Raw genomic sequence first — 22,384 nt, forward strand, 5'->3', positions numbered from 1 at the left:
GTTTATGTACAAACACACAAGGTAGCAGGGCTTTGCTTAGGAACACACTGTTCGGGTTCTTGGCACATTAGCTTAGGCGACACAATGGATGCTGACTATGAGCTAAGAGTGAACATTAAGTTCACTGTTTAGCTCAGGAACACCGCTAGTGAAATGTGGACAATGATTAAGCAAGCATATGCAGGCGAGGCACTTTTGAGCGGTCAGGTTTACAAATGGCACAAAAGGTTTTCCAATGGCAGAAATTCAGTGCAAGGCGACCCCAGAGCAGGTGGCCAGTCTACGGCACTCACCAATGCAAACATGGAGGGTGTAAACAAGTTTCTGAAAGAAGACCATCATGTAATTGTGTCTGTGATATCAGGAGAATGTAATCTGAACCATAATGTATGTTATAAGACTTTACGCGAAGATTTAGGGAAATGGAAACTTAATGCAAAACTCATCACTCACACATTAACAGATGAACAGAAAGAGGGGAGACTACGAATATCTGCTGAATTACTGTATAGAGTCAGACGTGATCCCACATTTTTGTCAAGATTATTGCTGGGGCTGAAAGTGGGTGCTACCAGTATGACATTCACACAAAGCATCAAAGTGCTGAATGATGGAGTTCCAGATCACCAGCATCAAAGAAAGTCACATGGCAACCTTTGTGAACACAATGTTGATCCGATCCTTACATAATAAATGATTACTTCACCATGAATATGTTCCTCCAGGTGAAACAGTGAACCAAACTATTTACATCGAAGCCTTGAAACATTTGCGACAAGCAATTCGATGTTGCCACTCTGATTTGCAGCTCTCTCAGCACTGATTCTTACTGCACGACAATGCAAGACCCCCATAGTGCTTTATTGTAATCGAGTATCTGGACAGACATTATGTTACTGCCATCTCACATCCGCCATATTCGCCTGACCTCTCGCCTTGTGATTTTTCTTGCTTCCATGGGGAAGAAGCACAAAGAAAAGCTACATTAAGATATCACAGACATTCAACAGGCTGTGACAAATGAGGCTGAAGGCATCACAGTTGAAAATTTCCCTGCTTGCTTCCATGACTTCCAGAAACATTGGCAACTGTGTATAGATAGCCAAGGGGACTACTTAGATAGGAACAAGGATCATTACTTAATAAGTGCAGTTTTCTATTTTTTTTTTAATACTGTCCTGGAACTTCTGTGACACGGAGTATTCATATGTTCGATATTTAGACTGGAAGGCATCAGTGTGTTGCAAGAAACTGAACCCGAACTGTGCATCTGTATAGCAAAAACGTCTGGCAATTCAACTCTGTCAAATTACCCAGGCAAGTAATTGTAGAACAAAAACCATGTTTTGAGAAGGACTGTAACATATTTATCCCTTCTCAGAAAAAGCAAGAAGTGGATGCAGTGCTAGTTTTCACCGTCAATAATTTGTAAGAATCGTCACAAATCAAACACAGGAACAAGAACTGCAAATAGGGATATAGGTCAACTGGGTAAAATCACAACAACGTTGGTATTAGTCACACTGGGAATAAACTTGCATTGTATATTAATGGGCAAGATTATTAAATAATTAAAGCACATTGGTTTTGCAATTAAAACATAATGATAAAATTTATGCGGTCCAAGCCAGTTCTTTAAAACTGCATTTATTGCATTGCAATTTGCCACACTGCAAGAGGCTCCATCTCTTATTAGTTACACATGTATATCAATCAAATTATGGTCACTGAAATGAAAAGAATGGATCAATGGCAATGGAATCAATGAAGACGGAATGACATGAAATGATGTCAATGAAAACCAGTCAAAAATGCTAGACACGCAATTGGTAAAAAGACCAGGGACGGTGAAAGTGAAAGTCTGAGTCCCACGTGGATGTATACTCAGGTAGCCTGGGGGTTATGGCAGCTGCTCATGAAAAGCAGGAAACTTCAGTTCGTGTCTCAGTCTGGCACAAATCGTTGCTAGGCAATGAAAAACTAATGTAGACAATTATGCCACATAGCCTGTTGAAACCTTCCTTCTTAGCGTTGTACAGTGTCGCCATCTAGTGGCAATAATGAAAAACTCACATCTCTAGTGATATGTAGTTTGTGCTGTAAACCTCGCATCTCCGGTAATCACCATTGTTAGTGCGCAGGGCGAACACATGCTCCGAGATTAAAATGTTTTTTGATGTGACAGTAACCTTTCTGTCTGACAGACCCAACACTGCTTTATTGCTACAGGTACACATTAGTATTTCCAGGTATTTGTGTATTGCATTTTAAAATACGGAATTAATAATAACCTTGTTAAATACAATGTTGGTTTACGAGTTTTTCATCGCGCGTAAAGCCGACAGCACTCAGTACATATGAGGTTTTAATTTTAGAACTTAACAGAATCCTATACATTCTACAGTAACTACTTTGTTTCCAGCTATGGGTAAAAAGAGTAAATTCACTCTTCACCTTGTGAAACAAGCCGACAATGGGTCATACCGTATAAAATCACCGGAAGAAGATTCTAGTCAGGTTCCTCCTTGTCCTGCACCAAAAGAAAGAGTAGACCTACAAAATGAAGGTAAACCGTAGTTTATATTGTTGTAACTTCAAGTAAGATCCTTGTTTGAAATTGAGGTGATTAAATTATTTAAATATTATTGATGACATTATTGTTTACACTATGGATAATGCAGAAAAAGAAGCCAATACAGAGGCGAATTCCACTTCTAAGTTTGAAAGTCTTTTCGAACACAGCAGCAAGGATGATATCTTCAGTGGCAGTAGTGATGTTTATGATCCGGATAAAAACAAAAATGACCATAGCAGTAACAACAGCACGGAAGATGACAATGATGAAGTTGATGTGGGAGTAAAAAGTACTAAGCAGCACTGTAAAAGAAAAAGCAATCAACCACTTCAAAGTTAGCAGAAAGAAAAATGTATGAGGGTACAGGATTATTTAGGCAAAAAGATGAGTTTGGCAAAAAGAGTCCAACAATGAGCAGAAGTAGGAGGGAAATGAAACCACGATGTACTTGTAAACATTCTTCCTTAAATAGGAACAGGACTTGCAAGGATATTACAGAAGAGCACAGACAGCTAATATTTAATAATTTCTGGCAGGATATGTCTTAGGGTGAAAGAAAAATTTTTGTTAGAAGCCATGTCTACTACGTTCCAGTTAAAAGACGCAGAAATAATTCAGAATCTAATAAATCTCACTGGTATAGCACACTACATTACAATTTTGTAATAGAAGGACACAGAAATCTGTCTGCAAGACTATGTTTCTGAATACTTTGTGCTTAGGTGAATGGAGTGTCAGAACATGGGCATCTAGTGCATCAGGAAGAACGCTTGCAGAAGGGCCTCAAATGCAGGAGAGACCAACGAAAGTTTCAGGTGGACGACAATCAGCATCAGATTTTTTTGCACAGTTGCCAAAACTGGAATCGCATTACTGGCGTCATTCTTCCACAAAACTCTACTTGGAACCTAACTAGCAGAGTTAATCAGAACTACATAGGAAATACATAGAATTTTGCAAGAAAAGAGGACAAATCCCAGCTGCTTACAAACAGTTCTGCAAGGTATTCGACGAAAATAATCTTACCCTATTTTCGCCTAAAAAGGACCAGTGCGATCTTTGTTGTTCTCACTAGACAGGAAATCTCTCAGACAATGAATACTCTTTGCATATGGCCCGAAAAACTGAGGCAAGGGAAGCGAAAAATAGTGACAAATTAGGACCAGCTAGAGTGTTTACTATGGACCTTCAAGCACTTCTGCTTTCTCCGAGACTAAAAGCATCCGCACTGTACTATAAAAGCAAACTAAAGGTCCACAACTTTACCATCTATGATTTAAAAAGTAATGATGGTTATTGTTACCTTTGGCGCGAGAGAAGGTGGACCAACAGCTTAGGAATTTGCCAGTACACTCACACATTTTATAGAAACATTCAGAAGCTATTTTCTATAGTGACGGATGCACGTACCAGAATTGAAACTCAGTCATGAGTAATGCACAGGCTTATCTTGCCAATCAGAAACACATTACAATAGTGCAAAAATTTCTGGAGAAAGGTCACACTCAAATGGAGTGTAATTCTATGTACTCCACCATAGAAAGGAAGTTAAAAAACAGACCATTTATACTCCTGCTGCTTATGTAGGAGTTTGTACTAACGCAAGACAAAGTCCTAGACCTTATGTTGTCAATTATTTGGACCACACATTTTTCAAGTCCTATGATAAACTCACGTTTTATTCGTCTATTCGGCCGGGATCCAACAGTGAATGATATCTGGTGTCTTAAGTACGATCCCTCTGGAATAATGGTACATAAATTGAAATTCAGCAATACATGGGAACCACTTCCAAGAAGGATGTCAAACATACCCAGCTCATTTACAGTGCCCCCTCTCTACAGTTCACCACTAAAGATCAGTGCAGAAAAGTCTACGCATTTACAACAACTAAAGCTGGTCCTTCCTAAGGATATGCATTCATTTTATGACACACTGCCTCACATTTGTAATGAGAGAACATGTCTGTGCCTAAAAAAATGCAGCCGAAAATAAACTTGTTTACAGCCACCTATGACTGTGATAGTAGCAGTAATAGTAACAATAATAAATGTTAATAAACTGCACAGATGTTTACAGTAATAAAAGTTTAATTAAAGCTAACAACATTGTTTCTATGTTTTTTAAACACTGTAATTTATTAACATCCAGATTCTAATATTTTGATCAATATCTGTAACAATGTATCCTTACAGATGTTTCATAATACACATATAATGCAAAGTTTAAGTAAGTATTTTTTAAAACAAATTAAACATTCATTCATTTCAGTTCTTAACCGTGCACTTGTTACATGCCTCTTATCTCCATCACTACCAAAAAAATAACTGTGAAAACCTCGCAACTCCAAAAACCGGCAGACAATCTGAAGTGCATAATAAAGTCTTATGTACCAATGACCACATCCATATTGTGTAGCAGAAACCACTACAATTGACTAATCAGGTCCCTATGTGATTTCTATAATCAGTTTTTTGTTTCTCCTGTAAAATTTGACCAATTTGAGTTACGAGGTTTTCATTGCCTAGCGAAGAAATTTGCCTTGGTTTATTTTCCACAAACTCAACATTTCCCCAAGCAGAAATTAATCTCAGAGCCCCCAACCCACTGCTCTCTGTTGCATTATGCTATCAGGACCACTGGATACCACAAACTGTATGCAGCACAGACGTTAGTGGTGCATAACTTACTGAGAGGCATTTCCTCAATGGTAACTGTGCATTTGCAATTAACAAACGAATAAAGAAAAACTTGCATTTCACTTTATTTTTTTAGGAAAGACATAACGTACAGTGCCTTGGAAAGTTTGTAATAAGGAGGAAATGTTGAGAATTGTGCACATCTATCACATAACAGCTACACTGAAATATAACATGTCGCTGCTACAATACAACGTCGTTTTTATAGCTCTCACGTACCCTATTAGTTCTTCATGAAAATTTTATTTTCATTCCTTACGTTAGATGACTTTTAAATATAATGCTGAGTATACAATTTGCAGAAACTGTGTTTGATATGGCTCACGGTGATTTTCTATAAACATATAATACATAAATGGAAGCTGTGAGATAGGTATGGAAAACATCAGTCGGTGCTTGTGGTACTGCGACAGACAAAGTGCAGCAGGGGGCGAGGGAGGCAGCACACACTGTGGCATACATTTTTTTAAAAAAAGTACCACTAAGAGGACAGTTTTTGTTTTTCAACAAACTGTAAAATCTTGTTTGTTACATAGTTTTACATCAGAATGAACCATACAGTATGTTTTGTTATTATAAGCCTTGAAAGATCAGTTGATAGTATGGATAATGCCTTTGAAATAGATTATAAGTGGAACATAAATAAAAGGTAAAGATGCATAAGGCAGTGCATTTCCTTTACAATAGGTGATGCTGGGGGAAATCAGACTAGGAAATGAAATGCTAAAAGCAGACAAATTTTGCTATTTAGGCAGGAAAATAACTGACAGCTGACTGACAAAGCAAGAAAAGCTTCCCTGGCAAAGAGAAATATGTTAATATATCACATAAATTTAAGGGTAAAGGGTGCAGAGAGTAGCCTTATATCACAGTGAAATGAGGGCAATAACAGTACAGATAAAAAGTTAATACAAGCTTTAGAAATGTAGTGTGACAAATGAATGCAGAAGATCTAATGGACAGAATGAAAAATCAATGAAGAGGTATTGAATCTAGTCAGGAATGACAGAAAATTATGGCACAATTTGACTGATGGAAGAGATCAGTGAAACCAGTGAACAGCACACGTCCTGAGGCGTCTAACAATAGTCAACTCGGTAATTGAGGAAAGTGTGAGAGATAAAAACTGTAGAGGGAGACTCAGGCTCGACAACAGTGAGTAGAATCAAATGCATATAGGTTGCAGTAGTTACACAACAATAAAAGGACCCGCTCAGGATAGACTAATAAGGGGAGAGGCACTGAGTGAGTTTCTGGCCTGAAGACCACAACAACATTATTTGTATTACCACATTCTCCTGGTTTGTAGGCTTACTTCTGGCCTCACACAGTCCAAATAAACAATTTTGCACTGTAGCTAGAAGCAGCTCGAGCACACGCACTGTCCTCCTTGGTACACTGTACGAGGACACTGAATTCACATGAAGTTCTTTCCGGATCTGCTGTATTCAAGCAACAATTGTCTAAATGTTTGTGGCTGCTTCTCAAATACGAACATCACAACACTTCAGATTTTTCTGCAGGAGCCGTGTCGGTATCTACGGAGGTGTCCTTGCCATCTTCCGCCTCAATTTTCACGTCTGCATCTACAGAGGGCTGCTTGCTGTCCTCCTCATCTAAGATAACTAACTCGACATTGCCTAATCCGAGATACGCTTTATTCTTCAAGGCTCGGATGGCTTCAAGACTCCGATTGTCGACTACGTAGACCAGAGTCTGGCCTGACGAATCGGATATTGCACTCACGTTCCTCCACGTCCTGGTCTCTAGAGTCTTGTTTTGAGTGCTGAGCATCAGCAAGATTTTTTTAGGGTCTGTCTTGGCAAACAACTTTGGTGTCTTAAATAGTACCTTAGTCCCTCGTGCTACTTCCCCTTTAGGCTTTACGCAGAGCTTCGCACCATCCCACGGCTTCAGCAGGGGCACAGTTCTCTCCAGCCACTGCTTTGTCTGCTCGTTGGCACACGTAAGGATGAGAACACCCTGCGAATTGTTCGAATTGTAAAACTGTGGAAAACACCCGTCCTCGAGAGGTTCAAGAGCGTCTACGAGTGCTTCTCTGATTTTTTCGATTTCACGTGCTGAACATTTTCGCTCCGAATCTGGTGTTATCAACATATTCTGTTTGTACAGCGCTTCATCTTCAGTCTCCTCTCCCCCTGCAACTGTTGGCATTCTGTCGGCTTTCGGAACCTGCTTTTGTACTTTCGACGTATTCTTGTTCTTAACTGCGTGTCGTCGGTCGGATCTTATTTCTCTAGCAGCTAATCTCAATTTTTGAGACTCGAGTTTCCGGTCTGAAGCAGATTTCTTCACTTGTGTCTTCCCTACTCTTCCTGAAGATGAGTGCCCAGCACCTATATTGAAAGAACAAAAAATTATAATCAGATTACCTACACAGCAAACTGTAGTCCCAGGCATATCAGGAACTACAACTTGTGTTTGTTAAATAAATGCCATTTTTATACTAGAGAAGGTGAATGCATTTGAAATAAATTATTGTATGTGAAAGCTTAAACCTTACTATACTTTTCACTAACTTACTATACTTTTCTTCCACCCATAGTAAGACTTTTTAGGTTTCAAGCTTCCTACAGATAACAGTATCATCCACAAACATCCTACAGATCTTATGACATTATCTGCAGAATCATTTATTTGAGGTGCTTAAATTCCTTAGTCATTATTCTTGTCTGCCTATCCTCCTCCACTTTCTCACTGTGTTTTTCCTTCCTTTCTTCTGACCATTTCAGATCAACTCTTTCACTCTCCTACCTCAGAATCCATTCATATTTACTCTTTGCCTAAATACTTTTTTACTTCTGGTCCAACTTCTTGTTTACTTCTTACCCACAAATATTTCAAGATCTTTTTGGTTAATCCACTGTCTTGCATTTGATACAAATGTCCAAAAAAATATCAGTTTTCTTTTTATCTTTTTTGTTTTCTATGCTTTGACGAATTTCAGCTTATTTCATAATTTCCAGCCTTCCATGGGACTAATAAAGGATGTCCAGCAAAGGAGCCCCCAGTTTTTAATATTTCAAAAACTAGGATTGGCAGACGAGTGAATGAACAGTACGTTTATTGTGAAAGTGGCAAGACTGTGAGACAGAAGTTTTGAAATAGTTCGAGAATCTGATAACAGATGGTGTTGTAATCACACGACATACTGTTTATAAATAATACACTGCACTCAGTGTGATCAGTTCCACCATTGAAACATGAAAGGAGGTTAGTGTACACAAGGTAGAGGTTGAAATTGTATATTCCATTCAGTGACGAGTTTTCTGGTACTGGATACCACAGTTTAGAACACAGTCCTACAGCAATAAAGTGTAGTTTTCAAACATGATTAATGTTCCAAAAGGACCAGTTGGTGAAACTATTCACAAGCTCTTGCCAAATTGCAACCGACAAGTGGACTGGTTGACACTCTAGCTGGGAATGTTGACTCCAAGCAAACTGTAGTTACCCCTGAAAATATTGCCATGGTTTCTGGAATTATTCAGCGCAATCCATCCAAAGAGTTGCAGCAGAAGTTCTGAAGTGTTCCAGCACGCAGAAAATACTGAGACCGAGCCTACACACACTTCCGTTCAAAATCCAAAGCCATCAGGCCACACCAGTATGAGATGGGTGACAGAGGGATGGCTTTGTGAACCGAATTCTCACACCGATTGATATCGAAGAATTTGATGTTGGCTGCATGTGGTTCACAGATGAAGCACACTTCCACCTGAATGAAGTCTTGAAGGAAAAAACTAGTTATTTTGAGGTTCCAAATAACCCCATTTGTGTGAAGCAAAACCACTGTATTCTCCCAAAGTTACTGTTTGGCTTGTGGTATTGTAACATTACGAGTCAAGACAGCTGTAACGGAACTTGAATAGCATAAAGTTATCGTTAAAAACGCACGCCGCGCGATTTGTTACGATTTGGTCGGTCATAATAGTAGTAACATGCTTTTGAATACAATTAAAATATAACGGCGATACCTGTTTAGCGTTATTGGAAATAATATGTAATAAATTAATGAGTAAGGTAGCCGATCCTTTAAGAAGAGGTAAAATTGGGCATATTAAGGTGTTTTGCTTTATATCCACTAAGCTGATGATACGGCGTCTTTTTTCCCGTTTACTCTTAGAAAAAAAAAAAAAAAAAAAAGAAAACAAGTAACGAAGTGCTAATTGTGCATTGTGAAAAATATAGGGGCGAATTTTAAATAGCTACAGTGTATAATCAGACTAACAAATGGACATTCAGTTACGCGAAATAGCGGACAGTGAAGTGTGGTCATTAAATTGAGTACACCTACAGGGCGGTCAATTCCAGGATAAGTCTATTCGCATCTCACGAGGCACGCGGTATTGAGACCGTTTTTTTTTTTTTTTATTATATCACGGAGAGCGGGCTTCAATTTATAAAAAGGAGAAAAGCTGTATCATTATCATTGACTGTTGGTGTTATGCAACCAAAACTGTTCATCAAAGGGTTTCGGTGAATGAGTGGTGAATGCGAAATGAAACTGTGAACGAAGTTATGTTAAATAAAGCAGAAGAGACAAGACAGTTTGGTCGTATCTGTTATTATTCCATAAACCGTAACATTTATTCTCGTTGTACGAAGCCTTTATAGACGATCGTTATGACAATTTGCTTTGAAGGGATCTCGTTACGAGTTAAGTTTTGGGGACCTGGTCAACAGGGGATAGTTCGTAGATCTTAACTACTGCAGCTATTCTGGAATCAGGTGCTACCGTGACCGTTGTGTGTTGTCTATGGCTTAAGGTCATCATATCTCATGCTCTAAGATCGACGCGCCTTTCCTCTTGGTATAACGGTGTCTCACGGTACCCACGACAACGCCGACGGCGAAGGAAGATACGGTAGAAGTGGCGCCCAACATGGGGCTCGATCGAGGAGGATTGCTGCATCGAGTCGAGTGTCATCCGGATTCACGAACCCTAGAGTTGGAAAATATTGTAGCAGCCAGTGAGTCTGTCCAATGAAAGAGGTATTCTTCAATAATCGCTAAAAGTGAGCGATACTACCAGGTATGATTAAAATAACTGTATAATTATAAAACAAAAAAGGAAGCTGAGACTTGTGATTTCGGTAGATAAATATATATAAATACATAGTGAAAATAAGTGTATGTCTTGGTAATGAATAATCATGTCAAAACGAACGAAAAGAATACATGATAATGTGCAGTTGAGTAGAGTAATGAGTAGAGAGAGAGAGGAAAGTGAAGAGGAAAGGGATGATGCATCCCATGAGCTCAATGTGAGACAGGAGACATGTACAGATAATAATACAGTTATTGATTTAGAGCCGTTAGGAGATTCAAATACAATGATAAGTAAGGTAAGCAGCGTGGGAGAACATAAAGATCTTGAGGTTTCGCAAGTAGATCAGCAAGTTTATCCTCAAAATGGAAATATTAATCAAAAAATGTTTGATATGCTGGTATCAATAAATACTCAAATGGGTGTAATGAATGGAAGACTTGGTTCACTAGAAAAAGATAATAAGCAATTAAAAGAGGACAATCAAAAGTTAAATGAAAAATTTGGAAAGCAAACTGAACACCTTTGATTATAAACTGGAAAATACTAAGAAAGAATTAAAGGCGGACTGGGAGACTCAATTAAATGCGAAATTTGGAGAACTAGATGTAGAGTTTTCTAACACCTTAGAAAGGCAATATAATAATTTAATGGGAAAACTTCATGACGTAGAAAAGAAATATGAGGTAGTTTCGAAGAGTTATGATGGCCTGTCCAATAGGATGGTTAAGTGTGAAAGCAGCTGTTTCAATGCTAGCGCACAGATAGAAGAGCTTTCGAAACAAATAGTCGAGTTTGAGTCTGATGCTCGTAAGGGGATTGACAAGTATTTAGTAGATCAAACTAAAAGACTTGACGAAGATCTATCTGAATGGATAGAAATAAAAGGAAATGAAATTGTAGACAAGGTTAAGACTACTATTGGATCCCAGCCAAATGAAAATATCAATGAGCACCTAAGTAGAAATGATGAATTAATTAAGCTCTTCACTAGCGAATTTCAGAAAATAAAAGACAAAATAGTTGATGAGTTACCTAAATGGCAAAAGGAAACCAATCATAAATTGGTGGAGTTAGAACGAAAGTCATCACAAAATTTGTTGACAGAGGACAAACGTTCGGAGAATAGGTCGAAAAACAACCGAACATGTGATAATACGAAGTACAATTGTGGTGAAAAATTGCATTGGGAAGTTGATGATTTGGTTGGTAAAGATGATGATTCTTTTGGTCAGCGAGGATATTTGTCTTCTTTAAAGGTGGAGAACAGCATTTTTAAAAGTAGACAATTCCCAACATTCTCCACTGAAAAGAACAACTTGCATCCGAAAATCTTTATCAATAATTTCAAAAGAATATTTCCGCGTAGCTGGTCAGAACACGACCGACTTCAATTTATAGTATCCAAAATTACCGGGGAAGCCGCATTATGGGCCGCCGAAGTAAGTGAAAGTTGCCATACTTGCGCTGAGTTTGAACAACTTTTTTTGACTAAATACTGGTCGTCGAGTAAACAAGAGAAATTAAGAAAAGAGGTTTACCAACCTGAGTATTTTAACAGTAAAAGGAGTACTTTAAGGCAATATTTTGAAAAGTACATAAATAAGACACGTTATTGGAGTGATCCAATTTCTCACAAGGAAGTGATCAGAATTTTGAAGGGAAGGTTGCCCATAAATATACGTGAAAGTTAATAAATGTTCCTGACCACGACGTAGAACAATTCTTGTCGGTGATTGACTCTATAGATATGATTATGGAAGACGCAAGTCAAATGAGTAGTAATCAAATGTCGACTCACACTCATAGTAATACGAAGAATTATAATAATAATTTAACGTATGATAATAATAATACCGAAAACCAGGTCAAACCCGCATCACAGGAGCGTGGACAATCTTCATCCTATGGTTGCAATAAAAACAATGATTATAATAAATATAGAAGAGATACTTACTGTACTAGAGGTAAACCTCGATGTGGTGACGCGAATGTGCATAGTAGTGATATTAATAAAAGTAACAGGTACCCAAGTGATGAACCCAATTGCATTCGACCTTGGGAAGATAATTCGAAGCATAATGTTCATTGGCAGGATGAAACAAATGCCTCGAGTCCTCATCCAGCACAAGGAGTTATACCAATGGGCGAAGGAGCCTCCAATGTGCGACGGGGTGAATCCAATGTGCGACGGGGTGAATACCACAACTCGGATCATACTGTACGGATTGTTGAAGTTCATGAACCCCCACCGATGACTCAACGAGATAGATTAAACTAATACCAGTCACCAAATGCCTTCCTAGGATGACTGGAAAGGAGAAGGAAGGCAGGCATCAATTTGAAGTGAGAGTATTAAGGTACAATAATGATCAGGATATGAGGAATGAGTTAATTGAAGAAAAACCTGAAGTTTCTAATAAATGCGGACAAATTTTACAGGCAATATTTCCAACAAGTATAAATAATGTTGATGTTGAAATATTAATTGATACTGGAGCAACTATTAGTGTCATGACGTTGGACTGTTTAAAACAGATAAGCCGAGGGGTAAAAATGCCCACCTTTCCTATCACAGGATGTACCGTGTCTGGCGCGTTCAGCGCAAAAATGCAAAAAGTTGTGAAACAGGTACGTGCTGACGTTACAACACAGGGGGCTCAAATAGAAAGTACATTCCTGGTTGTTCCTAAAATGACAGTACCATGTATCTGGGGTTTGGATTTTTTATGTGAGACCGGTGCAATCATTAATTTAGAGAAAGGTGAATGTATATTTAATTCCAATGGTAATGTTTTGACAGCCACCCTGAGAAAGGGCCGAGTAATTCCAAATCAATTGTGTATGAATCTAATGGTAAAATATGTCAGTATTGATGATGAAAATGTGTATGATATATGCCTTATTGAATGTTCTGAAGAAATGATGGATAAAATGTCATTGCAGGAAAAGGTGTTAGAATCAGAATATTTATCTGTTATCCAAAGGGATGAACTGTACTACTTGTTGGAAGCATATCAGTCAATTTTTAGTAAACGTCCGGGTATAATAAAAGACTTTGAATACCATATAAAGACGTATGCACATAAACCCTTTTGTCGTACTTCCTATTCTATCCCATGGACAAAGAAAGAAGTAGTCAGAAAGGAAATCAATAAAATGTTAGAATGGGGTATTATTGAGCCCTCAGATTCTGAATATTGTAACCCTCTTGTGGCGGTAATTAAACCCAATGGTGACATCAGATTGGTGTTGGATGCCAGAGAGATCAATAAGATCATTATACCTGTACAAACGCGACCGGAGAACCTAGAAGAGTTAGTACAAAAGTTTTATGGTGCCCGCTTCTTAACTTCTTTGGATATGCGTAGTTCATATTGGCAAACTAGAATATTGAAAGAATCTAGAAAATATACTGCATTCGTTTTTCTGGGCCGAAGTTACCAGTTTACTGTCATGCCATTTGGGTTGAAAATAAGCAGTGGTGTTTTCATATCGGCATTAAACACCGTACTGGGCAGAGACCTTTTGAATGAAGTTACTTTATATGTGGATGATTTGCTAATTGCTTCTGAAACTTGGGAGGAACATTTGGACTTATTAAGAAGAGTTTTTGCGAAATTTTTGGAATACGGAGTTACTGTAAATTTGAGCAATTCCAAGTTTGCTCATAACCAATTGAAATTTCTTAGACATATAATCACTCCTGAAGGGATAAAACCAAATCCTAAAAAGATGGATGCGATTAACAGATGTGCTTATCCAAAGAATAGAACGGAATTAAAGTCATTTATCGGCTTAGTTTCATTTTTTCGACGATTTTTACCCAATCAGTTAGGAAGCCAAGACTGTTTGTTACGGCTGTTAAGAAAAAATGTCATGTGGGAGTGGAATTCCGAATGCACGCAAGCTTTCGATAACATCCGCAATGCTTTGACTAATGCTCCACTGTTACATCATCCAAGACTTGATCAAGATTTTTATATTGCTGCGGATGCTTCTGAAACAGGATTGGGTGCCACTCTTTTCCAGATGGACAATCCAGAAGATATCAGTACCATCAAGATAATTGGGTTTGCCAGCAGAACACTCTCTAGCTGTGAACGTGCATATTGTACTACTGAATTGGAAGTACTGGCCGTGGTCTGGTCACTTAGAAAGTTTCGCTATTTTGTATATGGAAAGAAGATCATTGTATTCTGCGACCACAAAGCTTTATCTTTTATTTTAACAGGAAGGATGTTCCATTCACGTTTAACCCGGTGGGCCTTGCTACTGCAAGAATATGATATTACGCTCAAACACATCAGAGGGAAAGACAACATCATAGCCGATGCTCTTTCAAGACTACCGAAAAGAAAGAATGACAACGAGTGTGAAGAACGGACTATTGACTTTAAAGTCATGAATTTATCAAGGCAATATTGTGAGAGGCAGATTTCACAGCTATCTCGAAGTCTTCCACAACTGCAAGAAGATGATAAGTTGTGGAAAGCCATTAGGCATGCTGTTGAAAGTAAAACGCTAAGTCACTCTCAAGAACAGTATCAATTAAAATCTGGAATATTGTATCGGAGGAAGGATGAAGAAGATGTTTGGAAAGTTTGTGTTCCAAATAAATATTTAGAATCATTAGTATGATACACTCACTTGAATTGGGGTCATTTTGGTGCCGCTAAATGTACAGCCAAAATAGCACAATACTGCTATCATCCAAATTTGGGACGTATAGCTACAAATATTATTAAGAAGTGCAAAATATGTCAGAAGGCGAAACCCATAAACTATTGTCGGAAGATAGAATTACATCCTATCATCCCACAACAACCTTTAATGTTGGTGTCATGTGATGTCTGTGGGCCATGTCCCGTGACACGTAGACTGTTCAAATATGTATTGGCTTTCTATGACCTCTTTTCAAAATATGTGAAATTATATCCTTTGAAAAATCTCCACGTTCGACCCATGTTACGCAAATTTATCAACAACTATATAACTGAGCTTGGCAAACCTATAATGATCTTGACAGACAACGCTGCTTATTATACAAGCAAAGTATGGAGAGACACTATGAAAGAACAAGGAATCCAGCACATTTACATCTCAAGATTTTACCCTTGTAGAAATCCGGTTGAAAGAATCTTCCGAGAGTTGAACCAATTTTTACGGACGTACATACCCAAACAACATTATAAATGGATCGTTGGATTTATGAATTTGAGAAAGTGTATAATGACTTACCACACTTATCGACAGGTTATTCACCTAACCAAATAGTATTTGGTGAAAGTATTGTGCTAGAATGGATGAAGAAATTACCTGCAATAGAACAAAAGATTACCAAGAAAGAAGATATGGTGAAGAAGGTCTACGAAAACCTGAAGCATCAAGCACAATTGAGAAAAACCCGTTTTGATAAAAATGTGAAGAAAGTAGTCACATATGATGTAGGGGAAGAAATTTTATTGAGAAATCACCCAAAAGCATCAACCAGGAAAAGACTGAATAAGAAATGGCAATATTTATATACAGGTCCATATAAAATAATGAAAATACCTCAAGAAGGGAGCTACCTCCTGGCAGATTGTGATACTGATGTAATTAAAGGCTTGTTCCCTCACATAGACCTGAAGAAGTATTATCAATAATGAGCAAAATATAGATTCAAGAAACACTGAATGATACCAAGACTACACTCAGTGGACTAAATAAAAGCACCAATGGATAAATACGTACTTATACTAACTTACAAAGAAAATTAAAGAATGTACCGACGATTTCCATGAGATACCTTCTTGGTATAAGCAACAATGACGACGCTGAAATACGATTTATCCTCTCACCGAACAGCGAGGATGGATGATTTAAAAGTGGAATTAACAGGAAAAGAAAAGGACCAAATCCTCTCTGGTTAAACAAGTGGCCTGATAAGGGTTTTGGCCTAGGATGCCAATCGTCGAACCCGGCTGTGATCCCTGCCTTGCACAGTCGGTTGAAGAACTGAGGGCTTCATCCAAGAAAAAAAAAATGTGGTGTGAATATGAAGTGATTAGTGCGAAGTGCTTCTAAGACAACCTATAAACAAATGTGGAATTTAGTTAAGGGCATTTTGTCTAGCACCATTAACTCAACTTAAATATTGTAGAATGTATGTACTGACTTGTTGAGTGAATCTGAGAGTGAGTGTATTCGCTGAAACAAATACCCTCTCCTGTCATAGTACACAAAAAAAAAAAAGCCTGTTCTGTCTGGAACCCTCTTCAAGACATCACAGTCTGGGGGGCCATGTAACATTACGAGTCAAGACAGCTGTAACGGAACTTGAATAGCGTAAAGTTATCGTTAAAAATGCACGCCGCGCGATTTGTTACGATTTGGTCGGTCATAATAGTAGTAACATGCTTTTGAATACAATTAAAATATAACGGCGATACCTGTTTAGCGTTATTGGAAATAATATGTAATAAATTAATGAGTAAGGTAGCCGATCCTTTAAGAAGAGGTAAAATTGGGCATATTGAGGTGTTTTGCTTTATATCGACTAAGCTGATGATACGGCGTCTTTTTTTCCGTTTACTCTTAGAAAAAAAAAAAAAAAGAAAACAAGTAACGAAGTGCTAATTGTGCGTTGTGAAAAATATAGGGGCGAATTTTAAATAGCTACAGTGTATAATCAGACTAACAAATGGACATTCAGTTACGCGAAATAGCGGACAGTGAAGTGTGGTCATTAAATTGAGTACACCTACAGGGCGGTCAATTCCAGGATAAGTCTATTCGCGTCTCACGAGGCACGCGGTATTGAGACCGGTTTTTTTTTTTAATTATATCACGGAGAGCGGGCTTCAATTTATAAAAAGGAGAAAAGCTGTATCATTATCATTGACTGTTGGTGTTATGCAACCAAAACTGTTCATCAAAGGGTTTCGGTGAATGAGTGGTGAATGCGAAATGAAACTGTGAACGAAGTTATGTTAAATAAAGCAGAAGAGACAAGATAGTTTGGTCGTATCTGTTATTATTCCATAAACCGTAACATTTATTCTCGTTGTACGAAGCCTTTATAGACGATCGTTATGACAATTTGCTTTGAAGGGATCTCGTTACGAGTTAAGTTTTGGGGACCTGGTCAACAGGGGATAGTTCATAGATCTTAACTACTGCAGCTATTCCGGAATCAGGTGCTACCGTGACCGTTGTGTGTTGTCGATGGCTTAAGGTCATCATATCTCATGCTCTAAGATCGACGCGCCTTTCCTCTTGGTATAACGGTGTCTCACGGTAACCACGACAACGCCGACGGCGAAGGAAGATACGGTAGAGTATGGAGCAGAGGCATTGATGGCGCTTTTTTCATGCGAGTTGCAGCTAGTGAATGTCACGTTGCAACTTTGCATAAATTTACTGTCACAGAGCTAGGATCAACTAGGCACCGAGAGGTTCACGCAATATAGGGCCAGATTACATCGCACCAAACAGGTGTTTCGCTTTCTTGATGAAAAAATGAAATGAAATGTCGTGTGGCTAGGGCCTTCCGTCGGGTAGACCGTTTGCCTGGTGCAGGTCTTTTGATTTGGCGCCACTTCGGCGACCTGCGCGTCGATGGGGATGAATACTTCACAAATTGAGTCACTGTGTCAGATTATTATACATTTACTGGCCAGGGATGGATTAGCTTCCATATGTGCCCAATGTTACACCTTTGGACTACTTTTTGTGGGACACATTGAAAGAAACTATCTATAGGAACCATCCCACCACACTCTAAGAGCTAGAATTGGCGGTCTGCTTGGCATCTGAATCCATTTTTCATTTGCACCATCTCCGGTCTCCAGTGGAGATTTTGAAATGATTGTGATGCAATTTCAAGGTCTGTTTGCATAGTACGAGTTTAATTATGCACATTGACACTGTAAGAACTACACAGCGTACAGCACCATCTGTTAGCAGCTTTCGAGCTATTTCAAAACATTATGTATAAAATTCTTACAGCTTTCAAACAAAACAAACCATTTGTTGCATTCTTCTGTCGATCTTAGTTTTCGAGATATTTAATGTTGAAATCAGGGACTTCTTCGCTGGACACCATGTATTTTCCTAATCATTTGCATTTCTAATGTTTCTTGTTTATCTAAATTATAGTTTAATGCTAGACATTCCCTTCCATATAGACATTGTGGTTTCACTAGTGTATTGTGATCCCTTATTTTAGCAATTTTAGACAGGCATCTTTTGCTATAAAAATCTTTAGTTATTCCGTATGCCCCACCCATGTGTTTTTCCTCTCTAGCAGCTTTTTCCAAGTCATTTTCTCGGATCATCTCCCCAAGATATTTAAATTTTTTAACCTTATCTTTTTGGCCAATATCTATTTTCAAAAGTTTTGGCGAGTTTTTAATAATTGTTACAAATCCATTCGTTACTGGTGAAATCTTATATTCCTTCAGTTTTTTATTCCAAATTCTCACGGTCTTTTCTAGAACATGATTATAAAGAATGGGGGTTAGGCATAACCTTGCCATACATTTGTTTATTTCGATGGACTGACACCTTTCTCTCATAAATTTAACTTCAGATACTGCATCTGTGTTTCATGAAACAGATTTGCCAATTTAAACTATTTAAACTTTACACCAAATTCTTGGATTATTTTCTCCATTAAACAAATCAAAGGCCTTTTTGAAGTCCACAACCATTACTACAGTGTCTTCTGAATTCAGTAATCTGTGGTGAATGACTGGCTTTAGAATAAATATTTGTACGGAAGAGGCTCTGTCATTCTAAAACCACCTTGATATCTTGACAAAATGACTCTCCAGTGCTGTGTCTACTTCGTTTTGTACAATCTCTGAAAATAGTTCCCACACAACTGGTATAAAAGAAATTTCTCTGTTGTTGTTAACATCTTGTTTATTGCCTTCTTACGCAGTGGAAGTATTGAGGCTATCTTTTATTTCTGGTGGAGATAATTTCAAAATTCCTGAAATTACTTTTAGACCTGTTGATTGTGTTGAGTTCTATATGCTAAGAAATCCTGAACTCAGTCAGAAATCTGGTTCAATAATAAGCAAGTGATCTCTGTTTGCAGAGTCCATGTTGATTTTTATAGAGGTGACTTTTTTCCTCCAAAAAGGCCACTATGCATGTATTAAACATGCACACTGATAGCACCAATGTATGTCTAAAATTATGTGCCTACGTCTGACAATCCTTTTTGAAAATGGATGTGGTCTGCACTTTTTCCAATCTCACAACTACTTATTTCCCACAGTACATTCTGTAGTCTAGGAAGACTACATAATACTGTGTGGCTGTCACTCACAGGAGTAAATGACAGAAAATGTTAAAGATGAAACACTGTATTACAGTAAACAATGAGAAGTTTCTGTGTATGGAAGAACACAGGCAAACTTATAAATATCTCTTGAAGCACTTCATATATCAAAGTAATATTAAAAACATTATAGTTTTTGAGCATTTTCCCTGAAATCTGTTACAATGAGACCCCTCTTACCTCCAGAGCCTCGCAATTTTGGGCTTGAAGACTGATGCTTTTCTCTATCCCTTCCTGCTGGTACTCTGTAGAAGAAATAATTCACCATCATAACTGAGTCACAATACAATTGATTCTAGTAACAAAGCCGCTTAAGAATGAAAACTGTAACCCAAAATTCCAACGTGCTGAACAAACGTATTCTTCAACACACAGAACAACTGATTTCTGAAGCTTATAATATCCAACAGATATCTTTCAATGTTCCCATCTATCACTCAAAGTCTTCTCTGTGTGGTGAGTAGCAATCTATCCAATTTCATATCAATTTTCCACATGACATGGAAGCAGGTTCAAGCTGTATCACATCTTAAGATGGTAAAAGCATTACTCATATTTAAAAAAAAAGTGGAAGAAGAAAGGAGGTCACTACTCAATGTTAAATCTGTACTGAATAATCACAATTCAGTTTTGCAGAATATTGCTGCCACATGGAAATAAAACATTTCATCAGTGACTATACTGCTAAATAGCTACTATTCTTCGAAACACCTGTTCTTTGAACACACACACACACACACACACACACACACACACACACACACACAAATGCTTCAGAAATTATACAAGAAAGGATCTGTAACAGAAAACTATTTCACTTTGCTTTTATTGTGTAATCAGTACCCATAATTAACTTGTGAGTGGGACAAATATTTTGCTGCATGATTTTCTCTCTTCTGTATCAAAGTAAACGGTTCTCAGTCTGCAACCCTAAAGCCTTGTAACAGTGACACATGTTTTGTTTCTTCCTTTTCTTCTTTTCTTACTACATGCTCATACTATACACTTACAGAAGGGGAGTTGATTTAGTAGCGACTAAATTCCTCACACAATCATAATCAAAACATATATATATATATATATATATATATATATATATATATATATATATATATATAATAGAGGGAAACATTCCACGTAGGAAAAATATATCTAAAAACAAAGATGATGTGACTTACCAAATGAAAGTGCTGGGCAGGTCGACAGACACACAAACGAACACAAACATACACAGAAAATTCAAGCTTTCGCAACAAACTGTTGCCTCATCAGGAAAGAGGGAAGGAGAGGGAAAGACGAAAGGAAGTGGGTTTTAAGGGAGAGAGTAAGGAGTCATTCCAATCCCGGGAGCGGAAAGACTTACCTTAGGGGGAAAAAAGGACGGGTGTACACTCGCACACACACACACACACACACACACACACACACACACACACACATATCCATCCACACATATACAGACACAAGCAGACATATTGTTTGTGTCTGTTTGTGTTTCTATCGACCTGCCAGCGCTTTCGTATGGTAAGTCACATCATCTTTGTTTTTATGAGGGAAACATTCCACGTGGGAAAAATATATCTAAAAACAAAGATGATGTGACTTACCAAACGAAAGTGCTGGCACGTTGATAGACACACAAACAAACACAAACATACACACAAAATTCAAGCTTTCGCAACAAACTGTTGCCTCATCAGGAAAGAGGGAAGGAGAGGGAAAGACGAAAGGAAGTGGGTTTTAAGGGAGAGGGTAAGGAGTCATTCCAATCCCGGGAGTGGAAAGACTTACCTTGGGGGAAAAAAGGATGGGTGTACACTCGCACACACACACATATCCATCCACACATATACAGACACAAGCAGACATATTGTTTGTGTCTGTTTGTGTTACTATTGACCTGCCAGCGCTTTCGTATGGTAAGTCACATCATCTTTGTTTATATATATACATATATATAGAGGGAAACATTCCACGTGGGAAAAATATATCTAAAACAAAGATGATGTGACTTACCAAACGAAAGCGCTGGCACGTCGATAGACACACAAACAAACACAAACACACACACAAAATTCAAGCTTTCGCAACAAAGTGTTGCCTCATCAGGAAAGAGGGAAGGAGAGGGAAAGACGAAAGGATGTGGGTTTTAAGGGAGAGGGTAAGGAGTCATTCCAATCCTGGGAGCGGAAAGACTTACCTTAGGGGGAAAAAAGGACAGGAATACACTCGCACACACACACATATCCATCCACACATATACAGACACAAGCAGACATATTTAAAGACAAAGAGTTTGGGCAGAGATGTCAGTCGAGGCGGAAGTGCAGAGGCAAAGATGCTGTTGAATGACAGGGGAGGTATGAGTGGCGGCAACTTGAAATTAGCGGAGATTGAGGCCTGGTGGATAACGGGAAGAGAGGATATATTGAAGAGCAAGTTCCCATCTCCGGAGTTCGGATAGGTTGGTGTTAGTGGGAAGTATCCAGATAACCCGGACGGTGTAACACTGTGCCAAGATGTGCTGGCCGTGCACCAAGGCATGTTTAGCCACAGGGTGATCCTCATTACCAACAAACACTGTCTGCCTGTGTCCATTCATTCGAATGGACGGTTTGTTGCTGGTCATTCCCACATAGAATGCGTCACAGTGTAGGCAGGTCAGTTGGTAAATCACGTGGGTGCTTACACACGTGGCTCTGCCT

General features: G+C 38.4%; 1 protein-coding gene across 2 annotated transcripts in view; it reads right to left on the reverse strand.

Annotated features, from left to right (window-relative positions):
- Positions 1 to 22,384, reverse strand: part of LOC124551147 — an 86,013-nt gene that overhangs the window by 22,654 nt on the left and 40,975 nt on the right. Inside the window, exons 3-4 of one of the 2 annotated variants that reach the window (XM_047126111.1) lie at positions 19,860 to 19,924; positions 4,729 to 7,631 (exon numbers count right to left, since the gene is read on the reverse strand). In XM_047126111.1, coding sequence (XP_046982067.1) covers positions 6,772 to 7,631; positions 19,860 to 19,924 — 925 coding nt within the window. In that variant the 3' untranslated portion in view covers positions 4,729 to 6,771. Of the gene's footprint in view, positions 1 to 4,728; positions 7,632 to 19,859; positions 19,925 to 22,384 lie in introns of those variants that run through there. The other variant, XM_047126112.1, reaches the window with a different exon arrangement.

This window comes from Schistocerca americana, chromosome 9 (genome assembly GCF_021461395.2).
Source record: "Schistocerca americana isolate TAMUIC-IGC-003095 chromosome 9, iqSchAmer2.1, whole genome shotgun sequence".
NCBI lineage: Eukaryota > Metazoa > Arthropoda > Insecta > Orthoptera > Acrididae > Schistocerca > Schistocerca americana.